The 12,074-nt window shown below is 50.4% G+C and overlaps 1 protein-coding gene across 3 annotated transcripts; it reads left to right on the forward strand.

Moving 5' to 3' along the window:
- The first annotated feature begins 51 nt into the window (after positions 1-51).
- TMEM91 (transmembrane protein 91) lies at positions 52-11,968 on the forward strand. 3 transcript variants are annotated; one of them, XM_064293708.1, is made up of 4 exons: positions 52-211; positions 1,310-1,548; positions 3,371-3,520; positions 7,997-11,968. In XM_064293708.1, the coding sequence occupies exons 2-4, from the start codon at positions 1,339-1,341 to the stop codon at positions 8,153-8,155; spliced, it is 519 nt and encodes a 172-aa protein (XP_064149778.1). In that variant the 5' UTR covers positions 52-211; positions 1,310-1,338; the 3' UTR covers positions 8,156-11,968. The 3 variants fall into 3 exon arrangements, with proteins under 3 accessions (XP_064149778.1, XP_064149779.1, XP_064149780.1); XM_064293709.1 differs by having other exon boundaries at positions 52-206; XM_064293710.1 differs by lacking the exon at positions 7,997-11,968 and adding an exon at positions 5,067-7,880.
- The last annotated feature ends 106 nt before the right edge of the window (positions 11,969-12,074 follow it).

A 12,074-nucleotide genomic window follows, 5' to 3' on the forward strand; every position in this document is an offset into this window, starting at 1 on the left:
GCGGCGGAGGGGCGGAGCCCGGAAGGCCACTGCCCCGCCCCCATCCCGCCCCCGCGCGCTGCGGGCCCGGGGTGATGAGGGGGTGTAGAGCGAGTGCGCATACCCGGCTCCCCCAGGCCTGGACCCCGTGAGCGCCCAGCTCACGGAGCCCCCCCACTTATTGGGGTGCAGGGTCGGGGGACCCAGGAGGTCCCGGAGTGCAGCCGGTACGGTGAGTGAGGGGCGGAGGTGGGGGGGGCACCGTCCCTCCCCGGGGTGTGGGCGTTGGGGCTGCCTCGCCATGGGGAGGCAAACCCTTGGCGAGGAAATCGGCTCAACCCAGGTTTAGAGTGACAAGGGCTTTGGGGCCCCTAGGGGGGATCATGGAGCGTGAAGAACCTTCTTTGTGACTGTGTTGAGTGTGTGTGTGGCGGGGGGGTGAGGTTGGGGGTGTTATGGGGGGAGGTGTGCCGAGGAGCATTGGGGTAAACCAGGAGGCGTTTGGGGAGCTGGTGAATGTATAGAGAGTTGTGGGGGCAAGGGCCTGGGAGGGGTGTGTGAATCCATGAGTGCTTGGGGCAGGTGTGCAAAGGAAGTACTGAGGGGCACACAGAAGGGATGTGTGGGAGTCCTGCACATGTGGGTGGCAGGGGAGGGGGCTGCGATGCTGTGGGGTTAGAAGCAAGCAAGGAGTCATTTGGGATGAATGTTTGAGAAGACTAGGGGCCTGGGAGGGGTGTTTTCCTGGGAGCTGATGTTATTTGGGGCAGATATTCAAGGAGTCTCAGAGATGTGTGGGTGGAGGAGGGGGTTGGGCTCACCTGGATGGGATGTGTGGCCAGGGACTTGGGTACAAGGATGTGCAGGCTTAGGGGACCTGGGGGGATGTGGACTAGAGTGAAGTGCAAAGGGCCCATGGGGATGGGGTGAGGAATGAGTGTGTGAAGGGTATATGGGTCTGGGAGAGGTGTATGAGCCCAGATGGGCGGTCAGGGGTGTGTGAACCCAAAATGAGTATGTATAGGATTCACAGAGCAAGAAAGTAGCAACGCATGTTTTCGAATAAACGTGCAACAGGTGCGTGGCCTGAGGTGAGGGGAACCTCATGGTTTTGGCCTGAGGTGAGAAGAACCCAGAGTTTTCTTCCCAACTTGGGCCAGCCTCCTTCACTCTCTGGGTCTCAGTTTTCCTATCTCTAAAATGGGCCTGAGGGTTATTGAACTAACCAGTCTTTGCCTTGAGTCTCTAGATTGACTGGCCTGGGGGTGGGTCAGGGGAAGGGTGAAGGTGAGACTTATATAACTTATCTTTCTTTTCTTCCTCAACCCAGGATACGTGTCCAGGAGACTCCCCTTAGCCATGGATAGCCCCGGTCTTCGTGAGCTCCAGCAGCCTCTGCTGGTGGGCGCAGGCTGTGAGCCCCCTGCCCAGAAGCCTGGCAAGGCTGAGCTGGGGCCCCCTTTGAGGGAGACAGCCTTTGCAGAGTCTCTGAGGGGTTGGCAGTCCCCACCACCACCTCTTCCCTCTGTGAGCGCTGGCCTGGGGGAACTTGGGCACCTTGACCTTGAGGTAGGAGCCACAGGCCTTAGAGGGAGCTCAGGGAGGGGGCTGTAGGTGAACCCAGCTGTGCCCAACATCTGGGAGGCTGGGCAGCTTAGGCCTGGGCCCTCACTTCCCAACTGTATGTGGGCTTCCTAGATTTCCAGTTATGGTTATTCCTATTTCTGTATCTCTTCTGGTTTCTTTACCTTTGTTTCTTCAGATTTGTTTCTCATCTGTTTCCTGGCCTCTGGGTGCCTGTTATGTTTTCCCTCTGATCTCTGACTCCCCTCTTCTCTATCTGTCCATCTCTTTCCAGAGCTGATGTACCTCTGACGCACCTCTGGCCTCCATTCGTCCTGGTCTCTTTTTATCCATGTGAATGTGACTTTTTGAAATTTCTTATTCCTTGTCTTTCGTTTCTTGAACATGGATTTCCAGTTCCTTTTGCTGCATGACAAATCACCCCAAAACTCAGTAGCTTAAAATAACAACAATCATTGTTATGTTTCACAGTTCCTGTGGGTCAGGAATTTGGGGAGGACTCAGTTGGGTGGTTCTGCCTCAGGGTCTTTCATGTGGTTGCAGTCAGCTGGAGCTGGAATAGTGTGGGGCTGAAGCAGCTGGGGACTGGCTGTGTATTTCTCTTCATGTAGTCTCAGAGCTTCTCCATATGGTCTCTCTGTGTGGGTTAGGTTGTGCTTCCTCACAATATGGCGGCTTCAAGGCAGTGAGGCTACTTACATGCCTCCAGCACAAGTGATTCAACAAAGCAGAAGCTGCCTCACCTTCTCTGACTTAGCCTTGGAAGTCATGCAGCACGACTTCTACCTCATTCTGTTAGCTACAGTGAGTCCCAAGTCTGCCTAGACCTAACATAGACCTAACCCTTTGATAGGAGTATCAGAGTCACACTATAGGAGGAACATGTAGCATGGGAGAGATTGTTATGGCCATTTTTGGAAAATACAATCTACCACGCATGGTAAGCATCATTGTTACATTGTGTCTGATAATTCCAGTGTCTGAAGACTTTGAGGGCCACCTTATTTCTGCTGGTTCTCATTCTTGGTTCCTTGTGTGCCTGGCTATCTTTGACTGTGTGCTGGTCATTGTGTTTAAAAAATTATTTTTAGGAGAATAACTTGAGGCCTAGAAGGAAGGTACCTTTCTATAGAGAGGACTTGGTTTGCTTCTGCCAGCTGCCTAGGGGCACTACCGGTTAGGGATCATTTTTAATCTAGTTCAAGGTTTGAATGGAAGTTTACATTTTCTGGGATTGGTAGATGCCTGCATGGCAAAGGGTCCTTTTCTGCTCATTTAACCTCTTAATGATTTTCACTTGTTTTGGCTTTACAGCAATTCCTTACAGTCTTGTGAGCTCTTTGATGGTTGTAAGATTTAAGAAAACATTTATTTTATCTAAAATCTATCATTTTCAGCAGGCAGGTTGGTCCTAGTAACTTAGGCCACCATTAGCAGATACCAAAGTGCCTTCCCTAGTCTCCATCTTTTTGCAGGTTCCTGTCCCTGACGGCATCTGTCTCCACTTCAGGAGTTTTTAACTCAGTGTTTATAAACAATTGCAGCTGTCTGTGATTGGGCCTGTGAGCCCCTTGAAACTGAACTGAAAACTTTGGGTTTAGATAGGGCTTTTCTCTGGAGACACAGTCCACAGCTTCCCCTCAAAGGGATTCGAGATGCAAAAAACCAAGAGCCCACCTCTTGGAACGTTTTTCTCTCTTTGTGTCTCTGGGGAGCCCTGGTATTGGTCTTTGGGGGTATGGGGAGCAGAGCAGTAGGGTAGGGAAGGTGGGTGGAGATGCCCACCTAGGCTCTCCCCTGCCCATAGGCCACGTCATCCAGTGACAGTGACTCGGACTGGGATGGGGGCGGCCGTCTCTCCCCGCTTCTACCCCACGACCACCTCGGCTTGGCCGTCTTCTCCATGCTCTGCTGTTTCTGGCCTGTGGGCATTGCCGCGTTCTGCCTGGCCCAGAAGGTCAGTCTGTGTGTGTGTGTATTTTGTGGTGCCTCTGGATGGATGTGAATGGGTACTGTATGGGGTCTCTGTGTGCATGTGTGTATATATTGTGGGATGTCTCTGACCATGTGTGTGCATTGTGTGGTATTTCTGTGTGTGTGTATTGTGTAGTGTCTCTGAACGTGTGTGTATTGTGTAGTGTCTCTGAACGTGTGCGTATTGTGTAGTGTCTCTATAATGTGTGCGTATTGTGTAGTGTCTCTATAATGTGTGCGTGTGAGCATTGTGTGGTCTCTGTGCGTGTGTGTATATTGTGCAGTGTCTCTGTGTGGGGTCTCTCCGTGTGTGTGTGTGTGTGTGTATTGGTCCCTGTGTGTGTATTGTGTGATGTCTCTGTGTGTATGTTGTGTAGTGCCTGTGTGATAGCTCTGTGTGTGCGTATGTGCGATGTCTCTGTATGTGTGTATGGTGTGTGGTGCCCCTGTGTGTATATTGTATGACATCTCTGTATGTGTGTGTATATTGTGTGGTGTCTCTGTGTGTATTGTGTGGGGGTCTCTGTGTGTGTGTATGTGTGATGTCTCTGTGTGTATGTTGTGTGATGCCCTATTATATATTGTGTGACAGCTCTGCATTGTGTGGTGTTTGCGTTTGTCTGTGTGTGCATGTATATTGTGTGATGTCTCTGGATGTGTGCAGTGTGTATCTGTGTATGTACATGCATATGCGTGTCCCCATGTGTGTCTGTGGGGTGTGTATTGATGGGCTCTATTCATTCTTTGATTTGGCATATACCTCTGGAACACCTACTGTGGGCCAGGCACTGTGCTGGGTCCCCAGGCTTCAGTACAGGAAACAAAACCACATTAGACATTAAGAAGGGATTTACTGTTTATTCTAACATTACTGAGTGCCTACTATGTGTTAGGCCCTGTTTTCAGTACCGGGAATACAGCAGTGAACCAAACAAAGACCTTTGCCTATGGGGCAGTGATGTTCCAGTTGAGACCAACCATAAACAAGATAAATACGTAAATTTATAGTAAGCAATATGCTAAGGAGGAAAATCAGGCAGGGAGAGTGACAAGAAGTGTGGGTGGCAGTGCGAATAAAGTTTTAGGTGAGGTGGCCTTGGAAGGCCTTAGGGGATGATGATGTTGGACTGAAGGGATGAAGTTAGCCATGTGGATACCTGAGGGGAGAGCATTCCAGAGAGAGGGGACAGCCAGGGTGAGGGGCTCAAGCAAGAGTGTGTAATGTCTGTCCAAGGAGCAGGGAGGGGGCTGGAGTGGAGTGAGGGAGGGAGCAGATGGCAAGAGGTGATCACAGAAGGAACAGGTCTGGTCATGTGGGGCCTCCTGGGCCATTGTAAGGACTTTGGCTTCTACCCTGAGATGGAGCCACAGGAGGGCCATGAGCAAGCAGAGGTGGGACATGAGCTGGCTTAGGATCCCTCTGGCTACCGTGTAGTGAATACTTTTGGGGGGCAAGTGGAGAAGCGAGGGAGACCAGTAAGGGGGAAATGAGGACTAATATAGGGGCTCAGGTGCTTGTAAAATCGCAGGAGGAGCTGAAGGAGCTGGGCCTTTTGGAACAACTCTCCATAGAACACCTTGGAACCGGCCTACTTGGGGAACTGCTGCCTCCGAGGCGACTCACAGCCATGCTTGCCTAACAGATGCTAGGAGGCTGGAGAAGGGACACCCATAGCTGTGATGCTGGAGCAAGAGTGAGAGCAAGAAGCTGCTATCACTTGTTTCTTGATCCCCAGGAAGCTGAAGAAAGCACATCGGGACTTCCTCACTAACCAGCAGCAATAGCCAGCTGCCTCTGACCGGAGCCCTAGCTGCAGAGGGCTCTGGGAAATGTAGTTTTTAGCTCTCTGACTTCTCAAGCAACGGGCTTCAGCATAACAAGGATTGTGAGGGTGGTGCAGGACTGGGCAGAGTTTCATGCTGTTGTACACAGGGTCACTATGAGTCGGAACTGACTTGACGGCACCTGACGACAACAACACTTCTCCAAAGAGTAAACTGAGGTTGAAAGAGCCAATCCAAGGATCTAACACACAGGAAAGTAGAAATTAGCCTAAGGATGGCAACAGGTTTTTTAATTTATTTTTTTGCCCTCATGGAGTTTATAGTCCTGGTGGGTTGCACAGATCTTATCCTGATAATCCTGTAAACATGAGTAAAAGTGCTGCTTGGTCAGACATACAAAGCAGAGGCAGATAGTACTAGCAAAAAAACCAGTTGTGTCGAGTTGATTCCGGCTCGTGGCTCATGGCAATCCCCTGGGTGTCAAGAGAACTGTGCTCCATAGGGTTTTCAATGGCTGATCTTTTGGAAGTAGATTGCCAGGCCTTTGTTCTGAGGCACCTCTGGGTAGACTCAAACTGTCAACCTTTACTGTTAGCACAGCACAGTACGTTCACCGCTTGCACCACCTAGGGACTCTGTGTGGTGCAAGGGGGCATCTAATAGTGGGGTTTTATCCAGTGGTTAAGGTTAGGGAAGATTCCACAAGGAAACGGTGCTCAAGCTGAGATCTGAAGGTAAGGGTGAGACCTGTCACATGGTAGGCGACTTTTGCTCAGTTGCCTCTTCTGTCCTGACCATCATAACTAAAGCAGCACACGCCTCATCACTCTCTGACCCTTTATTTGCTACACTGCCTAGACCACTACTTAGAATTATCTATGTATTTAGTTCCTCATTTAGGGTTTCCTCTGCTTCCCTCCCCTGGTATCATGTGAGCGCCCCAAGGGCAGGGATCAGCTCCTGTTTATCACTGAATCTGGCATGTTGTACGCACTTAAGTATTTGTGAAATGCATATCTGCAAACAAGCGTGAATGAATAAATGACTGCAGGGCTCTGTAGATTAGCACTAATAGAAATCTAATACAAGCCACATATGTAAACTAAAACTTTTTAGTAAGCACATTTAAAAAAGTAACAAAAACTGACAGAGTGGAGGAACCCCGAGGCTATGGACTCCACATACCCTTTTAACTCAGAACTGAACTCACTCCCAAAGTTCACCCTTCAGCCAAAGATGACATGGGTCTATAAGACAAACAAATAACACAGGGTGAGGAATGTGCTTCTTAGCTCAGTCAAGTATATGAGACCAAATGGGCAATACCTGCCCAAAAGCAAAGACGAGAAGGCAGGAAGGGACAGGAAAATGGGACAAATGGAAACGGGGAACCCAGGGTAGAGAAGGGAAGGCTGTTGACACAGCGTGGGGACTGCAACCAATGTCACAAAACAATTTGTGTATAAACTTTTGAATGAGGAACCAATGTGCTCTGTAAATTTTCACTTAAAGCACAATTTAAAAAAAGTAATAAGAAATAGATGCAACTAATTTTAATAATACAGCCAGCTGACAGATATTTTGGGGGGTCAGAACTCAGTCCGTGACAGAGGGTTTGGTCTCCATCACTGGGGTTGGTGCAGAGGGTATGTGGTGGATAAACCATGGAGGGTACTAAGCAGCAGGAAAAGCAACAGGGTGAAGGTTCAAGGGCCATAAGGATGGCTCTTCAAACAGTGCAGAGCGGACAAAATGAGGAGGAGGAAGAGATGGCTAAGGCAACACCGTTTCTCAGTTAAAACAATACATGTGCACATTCTCAGGTACCTGGGGGAATAGTGTGTGCGTGAAGGGTGTGAAGGTTTAGGTGAAACGAGGCTGGCCATGAACTGATCATTGCTGAACCTGGGTGAAGGGGACATAGGGGCTGAGGATGGCATCCTGTTTACTTTTGTGGAGGTTTGAAATTTTCTGTAGTAAAATCACCTCATGTGCACTTTGCAAGAACACAAAAATGGTTGCACATAATGGGGTAGGGAACTGGGTATAAAAGAGAAAAACGCATTTAAAAAAAAAAAGAGGGACTGTGCCTGGAGAGAAAAAAAGATGGTGAGAAGTATTTGGATACATTCAGGGCAAAGATGAGGTCTGTCTTGTAGGAGGTTGGACCAGTTTGGCGGTTGAGAACCTGGACTCAAATCTTGGGTCTCCCACTCTTGAGATTTTGGGCAAGCTGTTTAACCTCTCTGTGCCTTGTTTTCAACTGTGAAATGGAAATAATTCCTACCTTGTAAGGGCATCGGGAAGACCCACTGAGTTAAAACGGTGACAAACAGTAATACCCAAATCCAAACCAAACTCACTGCCCTTGAGTCAATTCTGACTCATAACAACGGCTGCTGGATTCCAACTGCCGACCTTTTGGTTAGCAGCCAAGCTCTTAACCACTGCATCATCAGGACTCCAAATACGAATACACTATCTATATGTTTTTATCAGTCACCCAGTATGCCAGTGCCTAGCTGTGCCTCACCCATAGTAGGTACTCCATATCTATTTGTGGAATGTGTGGTTAGGTTGGGTGGGAGGGGGTTGCGGGAGAAGGGGTGGGGCTGCGGGAAGCAGGGTGGGGATGAGGGGATGCCTGGGTTACTGCTGCCTACTTACTCCACAGACCAACAAGGCTTGGGCCAAGGGAGACTTCCAGGGGGCAGGGGCTGCCTCCCGCCGTGCTTTCCTGCTGGGGGTCCTCGCTGTCGGGCTGGGCGTGTGTATGTATGCAGCTGCCCTCGTGACCCTGTCTGCCTACCTTGCCTCCCGAGACCCGCCCTAGCTGCCCCTGCATCCCCCCCAGTGAACCCGTAAGCTGGCACCCAGTGCGTCCGTGGGTAGCGTGGAGAAATCCAGGTGGATGGAGTTGGCAGAATCAGCCAAAAACCAGAGCGAGTTGGACATCCCCTTCCCCTTCCTGGTCATCGCTCACCAAGAACGTGAGATTAAACACCAGACTCCTTTGCAGCCAAACCTGCGTCTGTCCGTGTGTGTGGGGATGGTGGGTGGGGCCTAGGGGCACCTGAAGCCTGGAAGGGACCAGTAAGGGTGAGAGCCTGTGGTGGGCATCCCCAGGGTGCTTTCCGACACCTCCAAACCAGAGAAGGTGGAGCCAGCAGGGCCAATGCCAAATTGCAGAATGTTCTCTTCACAACGTGGGTGGCCTAGTATCACAGTTCAGAGAATCGGGGAGAGCTGGACTCCAGCTCCTTACCCCTGCACTTGCTGGCTGTCTAACTTTGGCCCAAGTTATGTCTCTTTGAACCTCACTTTTTCTCATCTGCAAAATTGGACTGATTTTCTCCACACCTCAGGGCTGTAGTGAGGATTAAATGTCACATGGGTGAACAGCTGTCTCCCTCTGAGCTCTTTTGATAACCTGTGGCAGACATTCAACTCACACTGCAACAAAGGGGGAATTAGAAAATTGAGGTAGTATTGGCTTCAGGCATGGCAAGATCCAGGGGTCCAAATGATTTTTTTGCTCTACTGCTCGGTCTTTTTCTCTGTTGGCTCATTCTGTGTCAGGCTCACCCCCTTTGGGAGAGAAATGGTCCCAGCAGCTCAGGCAACTTCAGTGCCTCAGAGAGGTCCCCTTTCCCAGGCTTGAGTCTCACTGGCCCGGTCTGGGGTGGGAGGCAGCCCCGTCTGAATCGATTGGGAGAGGAGTGGGTCCTTATGGAAACATCAAAGTGCTGGAACCAGAAAAGCGGCAGGGGCACACTGGGCAGGCCACACAGATGTCTGCTAAAGTGCTCAAGAGACATGCAGCAAGTGCTCCATGAACGAGGACATTGGTGGTTCAGGGGTAGAATTTTTGCCTTCCATGAGGGAGACCCGAGTTTGATTCCTGGCTGATGCACCTCATGCGTAGCCACCACTTTCCTGTCGGTGGAGGCTTGTGTGTCGCTGTGATGCTGAACAGCTTTTTGCAGAGCTTCCAGACTAAGACAGACTAGGGAGCAAGGCCTGGCGAGCTACTTCTGAAATTCAGCCAGTGAAAACCCTATGGATCACAGTAGTCCGTTCCCCAACCGTTAGTGGGGCTGGTGCAGGATCGGGCAGTGTTTCCTTGTGTTCTGCGTGGGGTTATTGTGAGTTGGGGGCCGACTCAATGGCAACTACATTATAACAAAGTGATAGTTCTGTTTTCTTACTCAGTTTCATGACATTACAATGGATCTTGCTAGCGGAAAACACCATTCTCCACTTGGCCTTCCCCCGATTGTCTCATGGGGCATAATTTCAAGCTCAAGAGATTTATGAGTTTCCTTCTTGGTTATAGGGGAGTATGATGTTGCTCACCCAGTGAGACAGTTGTGGGGACTCTGTGACGTAGTTCAAGCACGTGAAGCCTGCAGCAGGTGGCCTGACAGATGTGTTGTTTTCATCACAAAGATAGATAGCTGCCATCGAGTTGACTCCTACTCATGGTGACCCTATGTTTAACAGAACAAAACGCTGCCTGGTCTTGTGTTATCCTCACCATCTCTGGCACATTCCAGCCCATCACTGCAGCTGTCGTGCCATTCCATCTGTGATGGTTAAGGTTGTGTGTCAACTTGGCTGGGCCATGATTCTCAGTGGTTTGGCAGTTGTGATGCAGTTTGGCAGCAATGCAATGATGTAATCATCTCTATAATAGGATCCGATATAATGTAATCACTTCCATGAAGAGATCTGTTCTGAGCAGCCCATCAGCTGAAAGGGAGTTTCCTTGGGGGTGTGGCCTGGATCCAATATATGTGGACTTTCTGGCAAAGCTCGCTGGCTTGTGCTCTGCTCTGGATCCTGCATCTGCCTCATCATCTGACGTCTGGTTCTTGGACCTTGAGCAGCTTACCTGCCAATCTTGGGATCCATCAGCCTCTGCAGCCTGTGAGCCAGCAGCCTGCTGTCTGACCTGCAATCTTGGGTTCCTCAGCCCTGCAGCTACTTGACTCATAAGGAGCCTCCAGCCTGACCCACGACTTGGGACGTTCCAGCCTCTGCAACCACGAGCCATTTCCTTGATGTAAATTTCTCTATTTACACACGCACGCGTGTGCGCGCTGTGGGTACCTAACTCTGCCCCACCTCAAAATAACCCCCTCCACAACCCCCTCCACCTCAAGGGCTCCTGGTGGCACAGTGATTAAGAGCTTGGGTGCTAACTGAAAGGTTGATAGTTCAAACTCACTAGCCGCTCTGCGGGAGAACGATATGGCAGTCTGTTCTGGTAAAGATTACGGCCTTGGAAACTCCATGGGACAGTTCTACTGTGTCCTACAGGGTCGCTGTGAGTTGTAATGACTCCACAGCAATGGCTTTGGTTTGGTTTTGGGTACCTCTGGCTCAGTGCATTGAAACTGTGGTGGTGCAGTGGTTAAGAGTTCAGCTGCTAACCAAAAGGATGGCAGTTCAAATCCATCAGCCACTGCTTAGAAACCCTGTGGGGCAGTTCTACTCTGTCCCATAGGGTAGCTATGAGTTAGAATAGACTTGACAGCAAAGGGTTTTTTCACTGGTATTGTTCTCTGGAGAACCCAGCCTAAGACACCACCTCACCAAGGGTGAGATATCCTCCTCCAGCGACTGATCCCTCCAGATGACATGTGTCCAAAGCAAGCAAGTCAGTCATTGCTCTGTTGTGATCCATAAGGTTTTCACTGGTGATTTTTGGAAGATTTCCAGGCCTTTCTTCCTAGTCTTTGTCTGGAAGCTCTGCTGAAACCTGTCAGTCATAGCTTCCAGCATCACAGCAACAAGCAAGCCACCAAGGTACAACAGACAGATGGGTGACAGCATTTTCATCATAAACCCCTCCCCCCAAAGTCAGGTCCCTATGGGATCCTCTGACCAGGAGGCCCAATTGCGGGCTAGTCACTCCCTGAAGGATTCCCACTAAAAACCTGGGTCAGGGGACAGCAAATGGCAACTAAAGCTGCACCCCCGTTCCCAAATGCCCTTCAGGAGTGCCTCCACCCCACTTGAGAACCAAGAGTAGCAACCCCTTCCATTCACAGATGGGGAACCACAGCCCCAAATGTGTGCGAGTGTGGGAATGGCCGCCTCCCCGGGTTCTGTCTGCTTGAACTGTGAGGGCTCTGGAACAGGACTGCCTGAGGAGAACCCAGGCCCGCCTCTGACGAGCTGGTGACTTCAGGCGCCTGCTCCTCATCTGTGAAATGGGGGCTCTAATAGCAACCCCCCCTCACAGGGTTCTTGGGAGGATTAGGGAAGTGGTTGTAAACAGATTCTTCTCTGAGGTGCCCTGCCCTCGCTCACTCTCCTCCAGCCACACCGGCCTCTGGCCTGAATGCGAGTCTTCCCCCCACATATCTGTGTGCTTGCTCCTTCCCTCCTTTGGGGCTTCTCTGGGAGGGCTCCCTGACCATGCATTAAGCCTGCATTCCCCCAACCAACTCTTCCATACCCTGCTTCCTCACTTTCATTTTTTCATAGCATTTATCTTTGTCTGATAAACACCAATTTTATTTGTCCATCTCTCCACTATTCCCTGAATTTGGGACCTGGGTCCTAAGAGGGCCTGCCCACAGTAGGTGCTCAACAGGTGTTTGTAGGAATGAATGCGTACTGATTAATTCATCCAGTAAGTGTGAGCTCTTATCAGTGTGATCCTTGGAGGGTCAGTGTGCCCCTGCTTCCCAGGCCTGGGGGCTACACCTGGTCTGTCTCAGCCTATCAGAGGCCGACCTCTG

Source organism: Loxodonta africana, chromosome 11, assembly GCF_030014295.1.
Source record: "Loxodonta africana isolate mLoxAfr1 chromosome 11, mLoxAfr1.hap2, whole genome shotgun sequence".
NCBI classification, from domain to species: Eukaryota; Metazoa; Chordata; class Mammalia; order Proboscidea; family Elephantidae; genus Loxodonta; species Loxodonta africana.

Excerpts from the sequence above, each read along its gene's own strand:
- TMEM91 (XM_064293708.1), top strand. The coding sequence starts at position 1,339 with ATGGATAGCCCCGGTCTTCGTGAGCTCCAGCAGCCTCTGCTGGTGGGC. Across the intron at positions 1,549-3,370 it reads TTGGGCACCTTGACCTTGAG|GCCACGTCATCCAGTGACAG; the intron begins GTAGGAGCCACA and ends CCCTGCCCATAG. Across the intron at positions 3,521-7,996 it reads CGTTCTGCCTGGCCCAGAAG|ACCAACAAGGCTTGGGCCAA; the intron begins GTCAGTCTGTGT and ends CTTACTCCACAG.